We start from the raw sequence: 24,017 nt of genomic DNA, 5'->3' as shown, positions 1-24,017 counted from the left end.
AGTAAGTCACAGAATTGACTTTAAAGCACTATTGCTTGTTTATAAATCAGTAAATGGAGCAGGACCTAAATACCTGTCAGACATGTTTCAGCAGTACACACCTTCTCACCCTCTCAGGTCCCAGGTGAAAAACCTGCTAGTAAAACCTACTGTTAGAACTAAACATGGTGAAGCAGCTTTTAGCTCATCTGTGGAACCAACTTTCGGATGACATCAAAAAGGCCCCAACTGTAGCCCGTTTTAAATCTAGACTTAAGACCAAACTGTTCTCAGATGCTTTCTGCTAACTGTGCCGAGTTACAAATTCTGAATCTGCCTTGATAATTATTCTACCTTGTCTTTTATTACTTTTTTTTACAACTTTTGCTTTTGTTTTTGCTTACTAATTATTCTTTATTTTTAAATTATTCTACATTGTGCTTTATGTTTTCTTTTTATTATGATCTTTACCTTTTAACTATTCTTTGACTATATTGCCTTTCTATGCTTTTATTTGTTATTATTGTTTGGTTTTGTTTATGTAAAGCACATTGAATGACCTCTGTGTATGAAATGTGCTATATAAATAAACTTGACTTGACTTGATTTGACTTGGTACACAGTGGGGAAGAGTCTTGTTCTTTGTCTTTTAAATTTCCAGGAGCTTTATAGTTCAGAGAAAAACAGACATTTGCTATTTTTGATTTATAGATTATTTATGTACATGGTTTACTTTACTGTTACATGGTGGAAGAAAAGAATAAGAACTACAGTACGGGTAAATCTAAAAAAAGTAGAATATCATGGAAAAGTCCATTGCCCTGGTCAGACTAAGACTTTATTCTAATATTTTGAAATACTGGATTTTTGATTTCCATAAACTGTATACTGTAATCATCTAGATTAGAATAATCAAGATTAAAACAAAATAAAAATGGTTTGAAATATTTCACTTTATATGTAATGGATCTAGATAATACAAGTTTCACTTATTACTTAAACTAAATTATGGGAAAAAAATAAATCCATGATATTCAAATGTTTTGAGATGCAGCATGCCTACAGAACATCCCTGACATATGGTAGGGTCCCAAATGAACCCAAATGAAAACGATCAGTCTACAGCATCTGCATCATTAGGCTCCCTAACTAGCACAGCACAACATTATCTGAAGCTGGTTATTTTCCCAGCACATGTTCAAACATCAACTTTCATTTCAGGGCCAGGCGCTTAGCCAAAGCCTTAGTAAGGACATGATTTTACTAGCATTTGGCCCAGTAGCCGCTGTCATAGTTATAAGCGAGTTCATGAAAAAAACAATCCCATTGCTCATAACAAGCCTACATGGCAAAACTCTTCCATAGAGGAGACAGCAGGGGCATGAAAATGGACCGCACAAAAAGAACTCAGTAGGCCTGAGAGCATGAACATTTTTGCTTCTAACAAGGGATTTTTGACTTCTAATCTATTTTTGGAGCTACAATCACAAAAAACGATGTACAGTTTCTGTCGCATGCAGTTTACACATTATTAGATAATTAGAAAATCACAAAAAATGTGTAGGCTACTCTCACAAACCTTGCATAGAACCATATCTATAATTGCACATCAGTTATTGTTCTAGTAGTCCTGAGAAACAATGAAAACAATTTTCATAAAATATGGATTTCCACCTCTGAAGACCTCCCAGACTATAGTAGAGCCTATTTTGAAGGTGAGCTGATTTACATGAAGTGGGCTGGAGATGAGATGCAGATGAGAGGTGAGGGTGAAAGGCTGTTCTCTCTGTTACCTAACGTTATTAATGCTAAAAGGATGTTCTATATTGTTCTGTTGCCATTGTCCCGTGGACATGTGGATACTATACTAGTCCTTTCCTTTGTCCATGCATGTCAAAACACCAAACCAGTAATTATTTATCCTTTTTCAAATACAAGTCCATATTTCTGAACCAATATTGTAGTCTAACAAAAAGGTCAACATGTGGCTGTACCCTGACTTATAACTATGTGTTCATTTGAATAACAATGCTTTGTTTGTCAAGTGGTGGTATAAAAAGGTTGGAAAACATGTGGAATCTCTCCAACGGAGACCATGGGTAAGGTAGGTTTATTTGTACCCCCCCGTAGAGCCATTTACAAAATACTGCAGACTGTAACCAATTGCACCCCTCTGTCATTATCTCTAAGATTTTATTCTTACTCTGGAATGTGTACTCATCTCCCGATTTGCTGGACTTTTGCAGATTATCTTTTACGAGGACAGGAACTTCCAAGGTCGTAGTTATGAGTGCAGTAATGACTGCACAGACCTGCACTCGTACTTCAGCCGCTGCAACTCCATCAAGGTGGATAGCGGCTGCTTCATGATATATGAACGCCCCAACTACATGGGCCACCAATACTTCATAAGGAGGGGGGACTACCCAGATTATCAGAGGTGGATGGGCTTCAGTAACTGTATCCGATCTTGCAAAGTCATTCCCATGGTAAGGACTTGTGCACAGTTTTGCTCTGTATGCAAAACAGCATATCTATTGGCATCTCCTGCTGTTCACGGACTGACTGACTGACAGTGTAATTCTAGTATCATCTGTGCAATTCCAGTAACTGCCGCTCTGTCGTATCATATGTCAACAGTACCGTGGCTCCTACAGGATGCGTATCTATGAGAAGGCCGACTTCGGCGGTCACATGATGGAGTTCATGGACGACTGTCCCTGCGTGTCTGACCGCTTCCACCACCGCCATGTCTACTCTTGCAACGTGATGAACGGCTACTGGATCTTTTACGAGTACCCAAACTTCAGGGGCAGACAGTACTTCGTGAAGCCAGGGGAGTACAGAAGATACCGTGACTGGTGTGCTACCAGCGCCATTGTTGGCTCTTTCAGAAGGGTCACTGACTTTTAGCCATTCTTTACCTTCTTGTACTGTAAATAAATTAAATGTCCTTGAATTTTTCATTATGCATGGATCTCTCTTTTATGAAACAGTAATCTAAAGTCATTAACATTTTTTATTATGTTTCACTATGAGTACTTTATTAAGTAAAAATTCCCTTCACTGTTTCATATACATTATATATCTGTTAGTTTAGATAAAGACCATTATGTATGTGTATTTAGTTTATCTGTCCAGGATATTTGATTTGTGAAAAAATAGTAATCAAAGAGAGTTATACAAAAAAATACACCTAATGGACATCATTTTAACACAATGTAGATTTCAAAGTAGAAAATTAAAATGGTTCCCGAATGAATACAATCGGCCTATTACTCAAACACATGATACATCAAGACCAGTCGCAGCATTAAATGTTTAATGCCTGATATTAAAGAGTAAAGTTATCAACACTTTAAAACTTTATCAACACTAAGAAAACATTGCCTCTAAAGTTAAATGCCTCAGAAAGTTGTTTAGTAGGACCCTTCAATGAAGGGTGTCTTTATTGTTATTTTGAGTTTATTTAATGTTTAGTCTTTTTCCATCACTTTTAATTCAAGAACCTTTCTCTGATATCCTGCGTACTTAATAATCATTAATATTAGTGATTATGATAATCATAATCATCAGTAAGGACATTTTAATTCTGTGTTTGAAGTCTTTCGGTACAAGATAGCCTGTAGCTTTATATAATTCTCTCAGCTTGTTTTTATAAAACAGTAGGTGGGTTTATATGGACACTTTTAATCCGATATATCAGAATAAAGACTCAATCGGAATAAAAATGACACATAACACCTTCATCGGAATAAAACTGCCAATTAAAATTGTAATCAGAATGAAAGGGGTGATGTATTCCGTTCTTATTCCGATTAAACAGCCATACGGTCAATCGGGTGGCCTGCTGTAGCAAAGCAAAGCAACAACAGCTATTCCGATCAAAGATTCTCGAGCGTTTCTAAGCACCTGATCGGAATAAAACTTTTCATTAGGAATAGTTTCATTGGAATGACTAAAAAAACTGTCAATGTAAACCCACCTACTGATATCATTCTTAAGCATGAAGCTATTTACAGGTTAGTAAAGACCTCAATAAGTTGTTTTTTGAATATAGCAAAGTATGCTGTGCATTTGAAATAGCTTGACATGATCCATCCGTTTTTGAGAACTTTTAACAGCAAATGGCTGTCAAATATTATGAGAATCCAACAGAAGTGCACATCCTTATGATGTGCAGATGTGCATCAGCTATACACACTAAAATAAATATTTAACAGACTTTGTGGTCTTCATTTACATCTTTGGGGGCCCACAGTCAGTGCTGGGTCCTTAGAATCCCCCCCAGTGGTGCCTCTGTGTTGATCCATTACGAGTCAAGCCAAGTCCAAGAAACCTCTGCTGAATGTCTCACCACAATTACAATGAAACCCTATGTGATTTTAACCTTAAAATCAAGGATTCAAACTAATTTTGATGCATTCTGACTCATAGTATAGGGATATTGCTTGTGGATATGCTGGAAAATGGAGTGGAACGAACATCAAGCAGGGCGGACAGGGAAGTCCCTCTCTGTCTTCAAAAAACGAACTCTTCCTAACTCTTCCAAGAATACCTCCTCTCCTAGCGCTTCGGACAACCTGACACACCTGGCCTGAAATCCTGCACATTGAAAAATAACACTGAAGAAGATATACTGTATATATATATTTTAATGTTGAAAATTGATGAAGCCTAAAGGCTGAAACATTTTGTTTGAAATCTCTGTCGCTACTAAAGGAAATATTAAAAAGAACGTTTTTGGAGTGCACCCTTTTTTGATTTTGAGATGTTGAAAATGAATGCCAAGGGGTAAATTCTTACATCATCACTTTTATATGAATACTTTATTGTTTGATTGAACTGTTAAATAATGTAGTCCTTGAAAGTACATGTGTATATCATATATCCTGTCAATGCTGAAACTAAAGTAGGTCATAACTACACAAAACTGTTAAATATAAATAAATTGAACAAATGAACAGTGTCCTCTGTGAACAGCCCTGTGTATAAACCCCTTGTTATAAACTTGTGCTAAACCTCACAGATATGATATCATAGGAGCTTTTCGTGATGATTTGCGCCAACAAATATTTTTGTTATTAAATACATGTCTCTGTTATGGCCACCTAAAGAGCAGGGGAATGCAGTACAGAGTTTTACTTTGGTGTCAGTAAGAAAACCTAATAAAACGCCATGAAGACCATTTGACGACACATACCTCGTCCTTGCAAATGGTATTGGTTCCCACTAAGTAGCCTTTGCGGCAGAGATGACTAATCAGTGGGAGAGAACATTCTGACAACACAGAATAATAGTTCTGCTTATATTGTCATTGACAATGGACATAAACGCTGCCAGAAATGCATGGATGCCGACCATTGTTCTCCTTGGGTCCACCATTGGGTCCATTCAGCAGATGGCCATACTGCTAATTCATCAGCTTTTGACATTTGAATAACAACACAAGTTGGGCCCCTGGTTTTTGTATAAAAACAGAGCTCAAACACAGGGTTAGTACACCAAAACTGAAGCTCTCTAAACCATCAACATGGGCAAGGTACACATCTTCAGATTAGTCATTGATTATTTTTTTCAAGAAAAAATGGTTTTCAGAATATATCCAGTTGTACTGTTTAGGTGCATTTTTACTTTTTACTAATATACAAGTCTGTTAGGGTTTGTAATTCACAAATGTGTTCAAATTAGTCATGTTGTGCATGTTCTCTCTGTTGCAGATCGTGTTTTACGAGGACAAGAACTTCCAGGGGCGCTCCTATGAGTGCATGAGCGACTGTTCCGACATGTCCTCCTACCTCAGCCGCTGCCATTCCTGCAGGGTGGAGAGCGGCTGCTTCATGATCTATGAGCGCCCCAACTTCATGGGCAACCAGGTCTACCTGAGGAGGGGCGAGTACTCTGATATGCAGCGTATGATGGGCTCTAACATGAATTTCGATACCATCAGGTCCTGCCGTATGGTCCCCCATGTAAGTAACCAAAATCTATTCCATTCAAAATTAAAGTGGTAGGGCATCTGCTGGTATATGCATAGAAACATACACTGATAAAAATACAGCAATTTAATGTTCAAATGGTTTTATTACTTTTACAGCACAGAGGACAGTTCAGAATGAGGATTTACGAGAGGGAGAGCTTCGGTGGTCAGATGATGGAGCTGATGGATGACTGTGACTCCATCATGGACCGCTACCGTATGTCTGACTGCCAGTCCTGCAATGTTATGGATGGCCACTGGCTCATGTATGAGCAGCCCCACTTCAGAGGCAGAATGATGTACATGAGGCCTGGCGAGTACAGAAGCTTCAGGGAGATGGGAATGAGCAACATGAGGTTCCAGAGCATGAGGCGCATCACTGACATGTGTTAATTTCTGTTTACAATGACTAATTTATAAAAAAATGTGTAAAAAAAGTCGCAAAATAAATTTAAGAAAATAATTCAAGAAATACTTGGAGTTGTGGTTTAATGTAGGTCTGGTTTGAACAAATGCATGTGCTCTTTATTTTCACAGCCTTTCAAAACATTTAGCATTTCCCAAACATAGGCATTAGAGGGCACATCAGTATAACATAAGTAAAATGCCTTCTACTAAAGAACATAGAATAAACAAGAGAGAGACAATAACCCAAAATATGAAGAGTCCACTAAAAGATATCCAATTGAAACAAAAATTATATCTTTCTTTAGTGAAGACTCAAGAGAGGAGTTAGACAAATTGGACTCCTGGACTCCTTGTCCGTGTATTTCTTTTTATACCATTTGTTCTGCTAACTATGGGCGAAAAAAATGACCATTAAATTCTACGCACCACAAACTCAAAGCATCAATGTCATGGTGCACACCAGGAACTTTCACAAGAAAGTGCCGCATGCACACCAGAAAGTGTCTCGTGTGCACCAGAACATTTTGCCAGCTCACCATAGTTTCATAGTTGAGATTTTTTCTATGGGAAAATGAATTATCACATCTGTTAAACTCTTGCGGGGTTGAAGAAATCGTAAATGCAGACGTTTTGCTCTACACAGTTTTGTCCTCTGCCTTCAAGTGGATACTGTGATCTTTGGTACATGAACGGCACTCTTTGATCTTTGCTACTCCAGAGCTAACTTACAATGTAACTTGCCATAGCTTCAATTAACACCCGGATCTCCTTATATGGGCAAAGATGGCAGCTTTAGTTGCTTTTTGTAGGTGAACTTTAGAGGTCTTTCGGGAGTGGGTCTGGAAAAGGTTCATTGACTTATGACTTCCAGCAGGGGTATAACTAGCAGTGAAATTAAACGTAAAGGTGCGATTTGTAGGATTGTTACCGAACGTTCTGTAGGCCAAAATCAAAACACTGGTGAACGTTCTCAAGACTACCAGACGCGAGCCTCTTCTGGGTTGCCAGATGTAATGAAGACTTATAACGTTAGTTGACCTGCAGCTGCTTTAACGTTTCTCCAACCATGACCCAGCTACACATTATCTAAACAGTGAAAACAAAAAATACCTCTCTAACCAACTTACATATTTAGCTGAAGTTAGCGATGCAGATGAAGTTTAGCCTAGGCTACCTGTTGTGGAGAAATATGGCCAACTCTGTGTCAGACTTGATATTCTTCGTTTGACGAAGACGTCACCATCTCAGGAAGCTCCTCCGATGTCCACTTAATTTGTTTCTTGTTTTAATTTTGGAAATTTGCCTGCCTCTTGTAGGCGTTCATGACTACAAATGACAGCTGTTGACAGTTGGCCTTTGCTAATTTGGCAACCCAAATAGGAGGACGCGCTAGCCCATTATTAATACGCTATTCTAGAATTAATCGTTCAAAACATAAACGAAAATTCCAAGAGATTCCGCCCCGTAACTCATTTTTTTCATGGGTTTTACGGGTTAGAGTAATGTTGTCAAATAAGCCATTACTTCAATTCATCGTGTTTCCTTACTCTCTGACAACATATGGTGATCATTTTTGGAATGGTTACAGTTTATTTTCCATTATTTCCTACATACTAGTCCTTTAAACTGGTACATCAAACGATGTAGCGGCTGATGTCATAAACCAGTAGGTTGTTGTTTTTTGCTGTAGTGTAAACCAATGTCACACAGTAGCCTAGCCTACAGAAAACACAAATCGATGTGATAATATAAGCATCTCGCCTGCTAGCATCACGTTTAAAAGTGACTAGCTTAATTGTAAGTCCAAGCACACAGAAGGGTGGAATACAGCTTATTATAGCTTAAATATCATTTACACACTGCAAGCATTCCAAAAATATATACTTTAAGGGACACCAGACACAAAATGGCAAATGAGCGTATTTCTCTAAATGGTGGCATATCCCTTTAAGGCTTTCAATTATCAAAAAATGTATGCAGTGATTATCTTTATTTTGTTGTGAGAAATCAAACACATGTTTGAAGCAAAAATTATTTAATTTCATTAGAAAAAAAAAGTCTAGTCTTTCAAATACACATAGGAGAGATATTAAAGAGAAACTATGCAGTTTTGACAATTTCTTCACTGTTCTCACTGTTTTTTTGCTCGCAGGTTTCCCTGCAGAGCTCCCCCTACAGCTTCAGAGTATATATTTTACGACACTCCTCAATCTGTTAGTCTGCCGTTTCCTCTTTCTCCACCATTCAACCCGTAAAAAATCATATAACCATTTCAATGACTCCGAAGCTGTTCAGTTAAGGTAAATTAAGCTTAAAAAATGCATAGTTCCCCTTTAAATTCCTAGGTAGGGGATTTCACATAGCCAATTAACAACCAAAAATAAGTGACTGTTGCCAGCTGGTACATAGCTGTGCAGTAGACTATATAGGCTATGTTAGGTAAATCTCCCCTCCCAATCCCTTAAGAGACGTGCTAATGAGAGTGCTCTCACCCTGGGGTTTTAGCTGGATTGCTAGCACGCTACGGTCTCAATCCAAGGTGCTGCGAGTTGCAGGTTCGAGTCAGGGCGAGTGCAGCACTGAGCTGCAGGGTAAACACAACATTGGTGTCATGACCCAGATTGGGAGTGAGGTTTAGGGGAATGAGTGTACTGGTAGCCAGCTGATACATAGCTGTGCAGTATGTAGGCCTATGTTAGGTAAAACCTCCCGATGCCTTAAGAGATCTATGTTAGTGAGAGAGCTAGCACCTGGGGTTTTAACTCGATTGCCAGCATGCTCAACTCCCATTCCGAGGTGCTGCGAGTTGCTGGTTAGAGTGCAGGGCTGAGCCGGTGTTTCATTGAATTAGGCCCATAACCTCCGCTCCTCCATAGCAGTGGTATCTGGTGTCCCAGACCCACCCCCCTCAACACTTATGATGGGTTCTCTACCAACAAATTCTTTGGTTGTTCCTCTTCGTTGCTGTGCCTGATTATGATCTGATCAGCAGCATAACCAGACAAACCACAAGCCCTTGATTACTGTAGTTAACTTGGATATCATGGGATTTTTGATAGCCTTGATACAAGCACCCACTAACACCAACGTATACCTACAAATTCTTCAGTTGATGCTCTTCATTGCTGTGGCCGTTTTTGATCATATCAGCAACATACCTAGCCAAACCGCAAGCCTTTGGTGCGGGCACCAACAAATACCAACAAATTCTTTGATACCAAATTTCAACTAATATTACAAATTCTTCAGTCCTTCTTCCTCTTTTTTGCTGTGGCCATTTATGATCCGATAAGCAACATATCAACATACGAAGCAATATCATAATCTATCATAATTTCCTTGTATTTTTGTCATAGCCTCATTGTGCAAATTGTGTGTGTGTGTGATTTGGTAGCCCCTGTGTTTTGTGGAGTGAGCTGCATGAAATCAATGACAAGCTGAATAATCAATTAAGTTTATTATCATGTACTCATAAATAAGGCAGGAGGGTGAAAAGACAGTGGCTAGAATGACTGGGTTCATACACTTGGCCTTTCTTCTGCAGCGCTGGCTGTAGAGGTCCTGGATGGATGGTAACTCAGTCCTTGTAATGCGCTGTGCTGATCTGATCTGAACTCTTTGTAGCGATTTTCGATCCTGGGCAGTGCTGTTACTATACCATGTTGTTATGCCACCAGTCAGAATGCTCTCTATTGTACAGCGGTAAAAGTTGGTCAATATTTTGCAGTCCATACCAAATTTCCGCAGACGGTGCAGAAAGAAGAGCTGCTGTCTAGCTGTCCTTGTGACCACACCAATATGGTGTCCAGCTCAGATCCTCACTGATGTTTATATCCAGGAATCTGAAGCTTTTGTTTTGACTCTATCCACAGCTGCACTCCTGATGTGAATGGGTGCATGTTCTTCTCCCTGCAGCTGTCTGTAATCCACTATCAGCTCCTTGATTTTTGTGACATCGAGCAGCAGACTGTTATCCCGACACCAAGATGTAAATTAAGTAACATTTTCAGTAAATCTTTTCTCTGGCTGAAATTGCCCATTGCAAAATATTCAGCCCAAAATATCTGCCATTTAAAGCTTTCAATTTTTTAGTTTACCCACTAATGATGCAAATCCTTGCCACCAGGTGGTCCCCTTGAATAAACCTCAGAACTGATCTGACATTCAGAGCATGATTGTACAGAACTGTTCACTGCAATGAACCATGCATCATGCATCATGCATCTAGTGTCCATAAGTGAGTACTTATGAAACATACATGTGACAACTGTAAGTGACCCTTTCAGACCACATTTTGTTATGTTTCAGACTCATCTTAAAATGGATTCAATTAATTTTTTCCCTCATTAATCTACACACAATAATCCAACACTCCACAAAAAAAGTGTTGGTGTTATGACGCTTGCAATTGAGCTATGGTGCATCCTGCTTCTATCATTGGTCCTTGAGATGCTTCTACAACTTGATTGGAGTCCACCTGTGCCTAAATGCAAGCATCATAACAAAGGGTCTGAATACTTACTCATACGCGGAGTTAGTGGGGGGGGGGGGGGGGGGGGGGGAGGGGGGCAGGGGGAGCACTGCCCCCCCTGGGGGAAACGGGTAATTGCATTGTTTAAAAAATTTGTGAAATACGTCTGGCATAACCAGATATTTAAAAAAATTAAATAACACAAAACAACAATGTAAGGAACGTGCTGCGGTTGATGATGGGAGCAGCCAGGTTTTCTTCTCTTGCGATCCTTCACATTGAAAGTGACATTACAACCTGACGAGGCATGCAGGACGCAAAAAACGCAAAAATTACTGTTGCACTAGTATGGACATCTTGCCGTACCAACGTTGCAATAAAGGTTGCCTAAATGCCATGTATATAAATGTCCTGTCAACTTACTAATTGATTTTGCGTTGTGTGTAGATTTGGACTTTTTATTCCACTTTGTTTAAACAACAAAGTGGCAAAGCCTTGTTCACCTGTTTGGAACTGGCTGGTGAATGTGACACGCGTAGGCCTGGCTAGATGACCCTTTTAGTGCATCTAGGCCTACTGATCGCTGTGATCGCTTTTTTTCATGTCATTCTTAACATGTCTTAACATAATGGCGTGATTGCGCTTCGTTTCTGCTTTTGGAGAGGCATCAGACTGTAGGTGAACACTTCCTTTGATTCTTGGAGTTCTCGCTATGATTTAAGTCTGCCCTGCACTCAATAGCCTACAGTTTGGAGTTTACTTACTTTGCCTTTGTAGAATCGAATGTGAGTTTTCAATGACTCGTTCTCCTTAAGCTAAGCATGCATGAACCGATGCATCTTGTTATTTAAAACTCCACTCTGCTAGGTGGCTCGCATGCCAGCAGCACTCTTGAGGCGTCGGAGGTTTACAAACGTTTCACAAGCACAGCTAAGCTAGCTGGCATCCGTTACACTAGGCTATATAGTTCGTTTTTAATAGCAAACAGAAGTGTCAAGATGGCAACAGGTCATTACATTCTTTAATTGACAAAATATGATTGTACAAAATATTCAATCAATGTTGCGCAAATGAGGCTAGAGGCGGTGGATTAATTTATCAAAAGTGAGCAGCAACTCTATGGGCTAAGCCCCGAATGTTTTCAACTGCTAGGTGACACCCCTGCCCTGTCTATTGCGTTTCAAGACAACCGTGCTGCATTGGATTTCATGAGGACGAATTGTTAAATTGTTACAATGTAATTATATTTTCATTATTTAGCATGTTTGTTTTCTTCATATGTGCTCATGCTGTGTTCCCCAAGTGGTAGGCCAGGTCTCAGCTGCTACAATTATTATTTTTTTGTCTGCCCCCCCTGGCTCGAATGTCAAACTCCGCCTATGTAGGCTACTTACTGTATGTAAATGGAATATTTCAGTCTTTTATTTTTTTTATAAATGTACAAAACACTCTGAACACCTGCTTTTTTGTGGATTGTTGGAGCATTGTGTGTAGATTGGTAGATTGGTCAGAAAAAAATATGAATTGAATCCATTTTAAGATTAATCTGAAACATAACAAAATGTTGAAAACTTGAAAGGGTGTGAAAACTTTCCGGTTGCACTGTAGAGTTTAATGTCACAGAGATAGAGGGGAGAAAGGGGCAATTGAAATGGCGGCCTTGCAGCCAATATGCTATAGCTAATTGACCTATCGTATGACTTTCATAGGTGGCAGGAGTAGTGTTACATACATGTAAGGACTCTCAGTAGTATACTGAACAAGAGGTGGATGGATGGAGAAATGAATACCACTGTTAATTATACAAAACGACTGTATTTAAACTGACTCTTCTGTGGAGAATATTGTGTAATTCTGTAAAATTGTGGTGACAGTAGTATGGATATCACAAAACTGACCAAGAAATATTGCCTGTTTTCAGTAAAACCTTTACTTAAAAACCATGAACTTGTGTGAAAGTCTGGTGCTGAGTGGCAAAATAATGACACGATACACCATTAGTTTGGCTGTTTCTTTTATTTTGCTACTCAATTAGAGTAAGAAATGCGTTTCATGGAACCAATCCTAGGGTTCATGGCACCCCAGTCACTGAATCTTCTGTACTCTCCAGGCCGCAACAGATACTGGCGACCCCTGTAGTTGGGATGCTCATAAAAGAGCCAGTACCCATCTATGACATTGCATGAATGAATGTCGCTATTGTGGAAACGATCATACAGGGATGGGCAGTCATCTGTGAACTCCATCGTCTGACCACCAGAGTCGGAGCGTTCATAAACTTTCATTCGGTGGGATCCCTGGTGCTGTAAGTGTAAGAGAAGGAGAAAAATTTATTCTGACTTCTTGTCCAACTAGTAGCCTTTTGTTTTATAGATGTATAGATAAATTTATAGATTAAGGTTTAGATGTTGGGTCAACTGTGACAGCTTGAAATTATATTTTTTCAGTTACACTTTACTTGACAGTATCAACATAAGAGTGACATGACACTGTCATGAACATGTCTTAAAGGCACACTATGCAGGTTTTTTAGCTTAATATGCAAGTTTTTTAGCTTAAAGGAATTATCTGGAGTAAAATGCACTTTAGAGCAATTTACGGATGATTGGGAGTACACACGTTGAGTTGACATCAAAATCATGTCATTCGGATGTGTTTTGAGAAAGTTCGATTTTACCGTTTTTAGTCAAAACTCGTTAGCGTGGAAATGAGAAGGGCATATTATTTCGCCGCTACAAAACGCTATTTTTATACCTCTTCTACAGTTCCAAACAACATTACACTTACGTGGTAGTGAGTAGAGGGTCCCTAAAGCCAAACCGAAGTATCCCGAGGTCTTTATGTGGTCGGATAGAGAGTCCAGAATGAATTTCATCAAGCCAGTACCTTTCCGGAAATGTTGCCATCTTTGCTGCCATCTTTAGGGGGAAGTCCGTAGGAGTCGATTGCCAAGTATGGGAGTAACACGCCCTGGAAATTCACAATTTCGTCGCCGTTTAAAAAAAAAAAAACATAGTCCAGTATTTCTTTTGAAATTGAAATGAAGTTGTATAGACTGGACTATGTTTTTTTTTTTTTTTTTTAAACAGCGACGAAATTGTGAATTTCGGCAATCGACTCCTACGAACATGTCTGTAGTCAAGGGCATGGTGCAATAAATCCTTTTAAAAAGTAACATACAAGAGAGTACGGTTTTCCTCCACTTCTAGATTGACATTTTTAACTCGCACCCAAAATACTTCAATAAGTACATTACATTACATTTGGCTGACGCATTTTTAGCCAAAGCGACTTACATATGTCAACTATTACATTGTCCCCGGAGCAACATGGGGTTAAGTGCCTTGCTCAAGGGCACAACGGTGGAAGCCGGGAATTGAACCGACAACTTTCAGACTAGGCTACTGCACACTAGCCCAGTTCCTTAACCGCTACACTACCACCGCCCCTCGTGGTAAGTATGTGAGTGAGCGCGCCTATATTGCTGAAACTTACATGACAGTGTCATGTCACTCTTATGTTGATACTGTCAAGTAAAGTGTTACCCATTTGTTCTAAACCTTTGCATCTATAATCCTGAAACTCTGAGGAGACATGTCACAGGCTCTTGTTGGCTTCAAAAGAAGATATGTCGATGCGACAAGGGGATCTACCAAGCTTTTCAAAGTTGACTGTTCCTTTCCCTGCCTGTAATGACCATAGTACGAAACCAATTGTATGTAAATTTCAATTTCAAAATAAAGGCTCACCCAGAAAATCAGCAAACAGTTATTGTGTGCACATCCCACCTTCTGGCAGGTGCAGGACAAAAGAAAACTATACTCAATTGAAAAAAGCTACAAAATCAGCCTGCTTTTCCCAGTACATTTTTCAGAGTACGCTAGAACATCATGTGAAAAATATCTTGCAGACCTGACAGCATCTCATATGATTGAAAAGTATATGGGAAAAGGCCTACTCACAGTATTACTGTGTATTTAAAACAATACAACCAAGATTTTTAGCTGTATTGGCACCTTGTGTTTTCCGTTTGAAGCAACTGCAGTAAGCCAGTGATGCAACCTATAGTAGAGCGAGGACATTTCCATCTCCACTTTCAGTAGTGTTCAAAAACATCCAAGTCCATATTTCATTTTGTGATAAAAGTTGGTGCCTAATGTGATAGATTTGTTAAATATAATTACATTTGTCCATTTCCTCAGTTAAATCCATTGACCTATCACTGGCTCGCTGTGTTCACAAAGTGTTGTGGCGTGGCCTTTAGTGAAACATATGGCCAACAAGGGTTGCTCTTTCTCTGTAAATCAAAATGATAGAAAAAAAAAGAAAATATATATATATATATATATATATATATTCAGCTCACTTGAGGGATCGTACGACAGGACCTAACACAATCATTAAAGCCCATCCAGCGTTGATAATCCGGATATTCACCCCTGCGCAGGAAGTACTGGTAACCCATGTAGTTGGGGCGCTCATAGACCATCCAGTTTCCGCTTTCCACGTGAATGGAGTTGCAGCGGTTGAAATGGGAGTGAAGGTCAGTGCAGTCACTGTTGCTCTCATAGGAGCGCCCTTGGAAATTCCTGTCTTCATAGAAGATTATCTAGAAAAAAAGATGGAAGCCGTTGAATAGTAGACACACTCCCGGGTGCCATTGTTCTGTGTACTCCCTGCAACAAATGAAAGGAACATGTATAGAAAAGCACACACATGAAGGCCTTACCTTTCCCATTGTGTTTTTAAAAATGAGGTCTCTGAAACAGTGAGGTGAGTAGAGAGGCCTTTTATATCCTGTAGGAAAACAGACATTGTTTGTTTTGTCAATTAAGTTGAGATGTCAGCTGTTTTGAAAAGAATGCATTGATGCCAAATTACAAAAGGTATTTATGTTCCTTCTCAATGCTAGTCACCTTATTGTCATTTCAACAAACTGTCACTTCATTACACGGATGTATTTGATTAAGACTTTTTAATGTTACTGCACCCATAAAACTTTAGGTAGGTGGTTGGGAAAACTCTCAATTATACATTTATCAAAGGGAGTCAAAACATAATTTAATAATTTAGTTCTTATCCAATCATTATATTTGTCACATCAGTTTTAATCATACTTTGAAACTGATAGTTATGCCACTATTCAATAATAGAGAAATCTGAAACTCTGGGTCCTCTTGCCTGGTGTTTTCCATATTGTTTTGGTTCTCTGGATTTGGATCAAGTCCAGCACACTGCTCCATTGCTCAGTGAACTGACTCCGTGCCAAGAGAGTGAGTGACCATACTGTAATATGTGACTGTTTGGCTGGCTTTGCCATTTGCCCTCTGGTGGTCCTAAGTGAGTGGTGGTGGCACAAAGGTCATGCTTGAAACAATGCTTCCACTTAATTTGCCCTGTGTGTTTAGGACTTATGGGTCATGCAGATGCTGGTAGCCTGAATAATAGCAATTATTATGACCGCCGCGCAGCGAAGGTTTAGTCAGAGTTTCTTTTTCTTCCAGATTTTTTTTTCTCATGTGTAACCCATTATGTTAATTTAGAGACTGTACACCAACTGGCCTGTACAGTAGATGGCCGGACACAGTTTTCTGTGAATATCTCGAGAACCGTAGCGCCTAGGACAGGGGTCGGGAACCTTTTTTGCCTGGAGAGCCACTTTTACCAAATGTATTTTTTTAAATCTCAGAAGAGCCACATAAAGACGGTTACAAGAAAAAGTTTGGATATTTAACATACACTTACTTTCATTCAACAGAGGATTTTTTAATACATTTTCTACTAGTTTTAAAAGTAAAGTGCAAGTACATTACATTACATTTGGCTGATGCATTTTTAACCAAAGCGACTAACAACATGGTAAAAGGTTTAAGTTTTAAAGCAATTCTCAACAATTTAGGACAATTTAAAAACGGTAGAGTACAGTAAGAATAAGTGCATCAGTGAGTGCTGTTTTTAACAGTTACGTGTCAGTTCAAGACGGCTGGTAAGTGCTAGGATCAGCAAGACTTGTTGTAAGTGGTGCTATGAGAGGAGATGTTCTCTAAAGAGCTGAGAGAGTTTTTTGAAAATGGAAAGGGATGTCCCTGCCCTTGTAGGAACTGGCAGTGTGTTCCACCAACGAGGAACAACAGATGAGAAAAGTTTGGATTGGCCTGAGCATACCGGTGGTAGAGCTAGACGTCGTTCGTCTGAGGAGCGCAGCGGTCTAGAGGTAGCGTATGTCTGTATGAGGGCATTCAAGTAGGCGGGAGCAGAACCGGAGACTACTTTGTAGGCAAGCATTAGAGACTTGAATTTGATGCGGGCCGCCATAGGTAGCCAGTGTAGCTGGATGAGCAGCAGGGTAGCGTGCCCTTTTGGGTTGGTTGTAGACCAGGTGCGCCGCCGCGTTCTGAATCATCTGAAGGGGTTTCACTGCGCATGCTGGGAGACCTGTCAGGAGGGCGTTGCAGTAGTCGAGTCGTGAGATGACTATTGCCTGAACCAGAAGTTGGGTAGCATCTTGAGTCAAGTAAGTCCCGATATTCCGTATGTTGTAGTGTGAAACGGCATGACCGGGCGACTGAGGCAACATGATCTGAGAAGGTTAGTTGGTTGTCGAGAACAACTCCTAGATTTCTTGCAGTCCTGGTAGGTGAAACAGACAGGGAGTCACATGTAGCTATGTCTGAGAGGCAATCCGAGATCCGTGCTGAAACCAAGGGGTCATCAGGTGGAAAGGACAGATAGAGCTGTGTGTCGTCTGCATAGCAGTGCAGTGTTTCCTCTACGTTTATTTCAGCATGGCGGCCCCCCACGGTTTAATTAATACCACCACGGTATCAGAATCAGGGCAGAAGCACATTGCAATTTAACAATAAGTAGCCTAAACTAGTCAGAGGTTATTATGGCCCGTCCAGTTTCAGTTTATATATATTGTATTGATGTAGCCTATTTAAAGCATTAACTTTCTTCTCAGTGTTTCCTCTTCATTTAGCGGTGCCACTGCTTCAGAATTAGGGGAGACGCAAAATATTGTCTGGAAGCATAGTAGGCTAAATGCCCTCCGCTGGCTGCTGAAAATTGCAGTTTAAGAACAAACAGCAATGCTAATCCAAGGTACCTGTCTAGTTTTATTCCATAAATATATTGTTTTTATAGACGTTAGTGGCATATGCTATCAAGAGCTTCCATGTGCTACGCATGTTTGTCAACATCGCACAACTTGGTGGAAAGGTGTAGCACAGGCCAAGGAAAACCCATTCATTTCTGAAGCTGATCGTATAAAGTATTTCCTATATCGTAGTCTATAAGCTCGCTCGCAACAACAGCAAAAATGAAACTGGAGAGAGGATGTCTCCGCGAAGACACCGCTGTTACATTAGATTACAGTCTATGCTCTTAAAAAAAATCTAGCGGAAACACTGCAGTGGTATGAGAAGCCATGCGAACGGATAATCTGTCCCAAGGAGGTGGTGTAGATAGCAAAGAGAACCTGGGGGACCCTGTGGTGAGATGGTGGAGTGCAGATAGCTGAGCAAGCCATGATATGTTAAACGAGCGTCCTGTGAGGTAGGAAACCAGGAGAGAGCAGAACAAGAGATTCCCATGTTACAGAGTATAGAGAGAAGGATGCGGTGATTAACCGTGTCAAAGGCAGCCGATAAGTCAAGCAGAATGAGTACTGATGACCAAGCGGTCACCCTGGCTTCTTTTAAGGCTTCTGTTACAGACAGCAAAGCCGTTTCAGTAGAGTGGCCGCTTTTGAACCCAGACTGATTTGGATCTATGAAAGGAAGGTTGTTCTATGAAAGGAAGTCAGAGACCTGTTTGGAGACTGCTCGTTCAATGCCTTTGGATAGGAAAGGCAGTAGTGAGGATGGAGGAGGAGGCAGCTGAGGGTTGAGTAGCGATTTGAAGGTTGAGAAAAGTTTTCGAGTGTCTGTAGCGCTAACTTTAACTTTCTTCTCAGCGTTTCCTCTTCATTTAGCGGTGCCACTGCTTCAGAATTAGGGGTGCCGGAGGTTAGCGAGGCATTGATCACGTGTGTGATAGCTGGTGCGATGGTCGGGCTGATGGACTGAAGTAGGCTCGTAGGTATAGGGTCCAGCATGTGGTAGGACGGCTACATGTCAGGAGTCTAGATACTCAAAAAAACAACAAAAAGATGTTCCAGCAGCCCCAAGAGGTTGTAGGAGTGTGGTATCTGAGTCTGATGCCTTGTGTGGGCATGTAGAGAATTGACTGCTGATTGCCGCCACTTTGTTTGTAAAAAATGAGGCAAGGGTATCCGCAGTAAGGCTGGATGGAGGAGGAGGCAGCTGAGGGTTGAGTAGCGATTTGAAGGTTGAGAAAAGTTTTCAAGTGTCTGTAGTGCTGTTGATTTTGTCATTGTAGAAAGCCTTCTTAGCAGCAGTGATGCTGGCTGAGAAGGAGGTCAGGAGTGTGTGGTAGTTTTTGAGGTCATCAGTTAGTTTGGATTTGTGCCATTTCCTCTCCGCGGCTCTGAGTTTGGTGCGCTGCGATCGGAGGGTATCATTTAGCCATGGATGAGAGTGTTTGGATCGAGCTGGCCTTGTGGTAAGAGGGCACAGCTCGTCTAGACACGAGCTCAGTGTGGAGGAGAGCGAGTCTGTGGCCTCATTAACCTCCAGAGAGGAGAAGGTGTTGAGTGGAGGTAGACCGAAGGCAACCACAGAGGAAAAGTGGGTTGGAGACAGGTTCCGGATGTTGCAGCGGAACGTGACCATCGGCTGAGGAGCCGGAGGCTGTTCTGTCAGGCTGATGTTGAACTGGATGAAGAAGTAGTCAGAAAGATGGAGAGGCGTCACCATGAGGGTGTCTGTGCTACAGTTCCGAGTGAGGATCAAGTCAAGCTCTTTGCCAGCTTTGTGAGTAGGTGGGCTTTGAATCTGTCGAATTCGAATGAGACATATTTGTTTGAAGGCAGTAGCAGAGTGAATTTCCATTTGTTGGAGATCAGCAGGCCCGTCCCACCTCCTCGTCCAGATGGGCGAGGGGTGTGGGATAGTGTAAAGTTAGTGGAGAGTGCAGCCGGGGTGGCAGTGTTCTATGGTTTGATCCAAGTCTCAGTGAGAGCAAGGAGTTCCAACGAAAGGTGGTTGGCATAGCCAGCTATGAAGTCCGTTTTGTTGACTGTGGATTGACAGTTCCACAAGCCCATGGAGAAGGAGGTTTCTGTAGGTGATGACCGTTTAAGTTGCTGGAGGTTAAGCAGGTTTCTGCCTCTTTTGTCATGCTGGCGTTTTCTGCGATGGCCGGTGAGAATAGGTATGGATGAACGGCACATTGTTGCCTTTTGACGGTGCCTGTGCTCGGTGAACTTGCACAGGTAAACTTGCTCGTCTTGACTGCATCCGTTTTAAACGAGGACGGCTGAAATGAATAACTTGAAATGTAAAGTGGAATGACAGAAGTATAGGCCTTAGGTTTCCCATGTAGGCTAAACACCACCCCCTATTTTCCCAGTGTCCTGGTATGCAAAGTAACATCATAGTTAACAACACAACACTCAATTTTCGATGTCATTGGCAAAATTGAACATTAGGCCTACCAGAGATTAGACTTGGTGATGGCCTTGGAGTCTGGCTGGCTCATATTCAGTGAGGTGAAGTTTCATGCAAGAATTGAGGCTGTCATCATTTAAGGGCAACTCCAAGCAAAACTGTCATATCCATAACGCCAACTAAATACCATGGCATTGTGTTGGCGTTATGGATGTGACAGTTTTGCGCGGAATTGCCCTTAAACGTGAGCACAGGTTTGTCTTTATATTTTTCATATGTGAGAAAGATTTGTCATATGCAAGTGGAACTGAACAGGGTTAACACAGCAATACTAACTCGTTGCAGTGTGCGATATACAGTATAACGGGCAGTTCATTTCGTGTTTTCAGAATCAGTCTTTGGATGGAAACTTTCCCATTTCAGCCCGCTTGTGTTCGGGCTCGCAAGCTGTGGTCGCTGACGTTTCCTTTTTTACATTTTCATTATCTAGCCTACAGCAAGCGCATACATCAACAATAACAATTAAAGTGTTCTTGTTGACTGAAATGGAGGGAAATCGGTGATTTTGTTTGATAAATCACCCCCCCCCCCGCAAGGTCCGTTTCCGGTTTTAGCCCCGTGCATTGGTCAGCAAAAAAGTAACCTACATAGCATAACAACATCCACATGCAATAATACAACAACGGCTACAATAAACTATTCATTTGGACAACTTGATACAGCCCAATACAGGCTAAAGTTACCTTGTTTTGTTCTAGTGTACCGTGACGTCTGGCTTTAAACAGTTGTAATGCAGTCTAATGTTCTGACAAGCACACAAATTGCCTACCTTGTTCTTGCCCATCTGGGATAACTCCTCTAGCTTTGCTGCCTCCATACTTTCTGTTTTCGTTGTTTAAACTTGTGATATCCATGATGAGTACTGAGTTAGTGAATTAGCTCAACATTGTGTGCTGATAACCATATAGATAGCCGAGTAAAAAAACAAGTAGCCTAGTTGCGTGCCTGTGTGCGTATTCTGTCTCCTGCTCAAACAAAATGTGTGCGCGTTAATTTTGATAACGTGTTCACTAAGTTGCGTAATAGAAAATTGTAAAAACCCGGATGGCATGCAGCCAATGGGATACTGTGCATAGTTGGGAAGGTATGGTGGGCCAGTTTGGTGTGAATACACATTACACACACACAAGGGAAATTTTCTCTCGTTGTTGGGTAGCCTGATGGTACGCACAGTGCATACGGACGTACACCTTCAGGCGTGCCTGAATGTAACAATATTGTGCAGGCTACAGTTATGGAGTCAAGTGAGGTGGAAAGTTATATAAATTACTCAGATAGACCTACAATATTACATTTTGAAAATGAACGAACTAAAATAAAATACATTTTAATTAAATACTCATTAATTATTTTCAAAAGCTGAGCCGCATTAGAGGGATCAAAGAGCCGCGGGTTGCCGACCCCTGGCCTAGGATGACCAATTTTTTGTATGCTGGCTTCCAGGGGCCATGTCAGCCCATCCCATATCCACCCATTTGATGTATAGCGCCACCTAGTTAAAAATGAAGAATCAAAAACGAGGCATTGTCGCAGGTATCTTTGGGTGACAGGTTCAAAACTGCACAGAATTAGGATCATTGTGACACCCTCTGAATGCATGCCAAATTTCATGGAAATCTGTTTATGGGGGACCATTACATGTACAAGTGTACATTTAGTGACTGTACACTACGCATGCACACACACACGCACTCATGAACACATGAAACCATACACATAAAGATACATGCACATACATGCAGGCACACACACACAGGTATGCACACACTCACACACAAAAAAGCATGCACACATACACGCATAAACACACATAAAGACGCACGCACGCACACACACACAAACAAACATGTCACACACACATAAAACACACACATGCAGGCAAACAGGCACATGCGCACACACAAACACACCCCATTACCCCCACTCAAGCGAACACACACACACACACACACAAACACATAAAACACACACACATGCAGGCAAGCAGACACACACACACACCATTACCCCCCACACACACTTACAAGCGAAAACACATACACAGAGAAGCACACATATACACAAAAGCAAACGCACACATGCACACACTCATTAACATACACAAAAGTTGCAAGAGTCGGGGATGGAGACAAATTGAAAAGCGTGCTTTATTTTTGCGGAGAGAATTTGCAGGACTGAGCGACGGTCATATTTTGTACCACTTTGCGGTACATCTAGTTATTAAACACATCCAACCTGACATTACAGTTTTTCTCGATTGCTTTTACCTGCTTAAGTAAACTGGAACCCACTTGATCTTCATGACTACATTCTTTGCACAGCAGAAGTCATCTCTTGCGAATGTGTTCACACATTTTCATTGGGTTCACACATTTCTCACACCCTTTTGCAAAACAGTTAACACAGGTGTCATTCAAAAGCCCTAAACTCTATTGGTTTTCCCATGCTAAACAAAAGGAAAACATCTTTTCACAGGTGGTATAGATTCCATGCATAAGTCTGAATCTCTGATACACCTGTGTGAAACTCCTTTGCACAATTCTTCAATCAGCAATCATTCATTATACATAAGAGATGTCTGTTCTGTGTTGCTATTTGCAAGTTTGGATCTAATGCACATTTGACAAAGTATTGTATTGCCTATTTGGTGGAGAAAACCGTACAAAAGGTTTTTACTGTCGGTTTATTTCGATGAAAGTTGTAGTTCAAGGAAATTTACAGTATCTTGCTATAGTGTTTTGCTGTATGTCTTACATGTCAATGACAGTTACATCTTGGGAGGAATGAATAAATTAATAAATGAATAAAGTAGCCATGGGGGCGGTCCTTGTCATTCCGAAGTGCCCTGAATGCACCCTAAGACTCCCGTGATATTTTAAGGTCATGTGACATGGTGTCACGGTGGTAAGTCCCTCCCCAGCTGACAGAAGTCGGACAGAATTTCTAACCAGCAAGCATTGCGTCCATCCTAGTATGCATTGTGTTCAACCCAGCATGCATCACATCAAGTCAGATCTGCACAGATCTGCCTCAAGTCGAACACGCCTATTAACCACTTGTGTAGCTTATTACTTGTCTAATTTTCTTAAGGACGATGGCGGAGTCCTCTGCCGCTACCGCCTCTCCTCCTTCCGAACCTCGTTGTTGCCTGGCGTGTCACATGCTAGCTAACTCTTCAGCCTCCTTTAGTAGACATGCTACTTGTAATAAATGTAGACTAATTGCTAGCTTGGAGGCGAGGATAGATGAACTAGAGAATCGCATCCGCACGCTGGATCAGATTAGCAAACAGCTAGTGGCAGAACCCCCAATAAATTGTGTGGATGCACCAGTTGCCAGCACAGTTAGCACAACCATGACAGCACCCTCGCAGCAAGGGGATAGTTCTTGGGTGACTGTTAGGCGAGCTAAGCCCAAGCGAAAGCAGCCCGTTGGGCCTGTTTCGCCTGGAGCTATATCCAAATGAATGAAACCCACTGCTAACCACCAACCTACTCACGTTTCTAATAGATTCTCCCCCTTAGCTAGCCCTGAGAAACCTGCTACTCTGGTCATTGGCGCTTCTACTATACGAAATGTGAGGCTAGCGACTCCATCGGTTATAGTAATA

General features: G+C 41.0%; 3 protein-coding genes across 4 annotated transcripts; 2 read left to right on the top strand and 1 right to left on the bottom strand.

The window, feature by feature from the left end:
• Positions 1-2,074: 2,074 nt before the first annotated feature.
• LOC121688616 (gamma-crystallin M2-like) lies at positions 2,075-2,892 on the top strand. Its single transcript, XM_042068326.1, has 3 exons — positions 2,075-2,078; positions 2,170-2,468; positions 2,620-2,892. The coding sequence occupies exons 1-3, from the start codon at positions 2,075-2,077 to the stop codon at positions 2,890-2,892; spliced, it is 576 nt and encodes a 191-aa protein (XP_041924260.1).
• A 2,596-nt stretch (positions 2,893-5,488) lies between these two features.
• LOC121696462 (gamma-crystallin M1-like) lies at positions 5,489-6,395 on the top strand. Of its 2 annotated transcripts, XM_042077828.1 has the most exons (3): positions 5,489-5,521; positions 5,700-5,951; positions 6,077-6,395. In XM_042077828.1, exons 1-3 carry the CDS (start codon positions 5,513-5,515, stop codon positions 6,350-6,352), a joined length of 537 nt encoding a protein of 178 aa, XP_041933762.1. In that variant the 5' UTR covers positions 5,489-5,512; the 3' UTR covers positions 6,353-6,395. The 2 variants fall into 2 exon arrangements, with proteins under 2 accessions (XP_041933762.1, XP_041933761.1); XM_042077827.1 differs by lacking the exon at positions 5,489-5,521 and having other exon boundaries at positions 5,682-5,951.
• A 6,440-nt stretch (positions 6,396-12,835) lies between these two features.
• Positions 12,836-15,645, bottom strand: LOC121696624 (gamma-crystallin M2-like). The gene is made up of 3 exons (XM_042077840.1): positions 15,568-15,645; positions 15,205-15,447; positions 12,836-13,141 (listed from the first exon to the last, which is right to left on the bottom strand). Exons 1-3 carry the CDS (start codon positions 15,574-15,576, stop codon positions 12,866-12,868), a joined length of 528 nt encoding a protein of 175 aa, XP_041933774.1. The 5' UTR covers positions 15,577-15,645; the 3' UTR covers positions 12,836-12,865.
• Between the last annotated feature and the right edge of the window lie 8,372 nt (positions 15,646-24,017).

The sequence above is a fragment of the Alosa sapidissima genome, chromosome 2 (assembly GCF_018492685.1).
Source record: "Alosa sapidissima isolate fAloSap1 chromosome 2, fAloSap1.pri, whole genome shotgun sequence".
NCBI classification, from domain to species: domain Eukaryota; kingdom Metazoa; phylum Chordata; class Actinopteri; order Clupeiformes; family Clupeidae; genus Alosa; species Alosa sapidissima.
The sequence above is the reverse complement of the archived record's forward strand: the minus strand, read 5'-3'. Positions and strand labels throughout refer to the sequence as shown.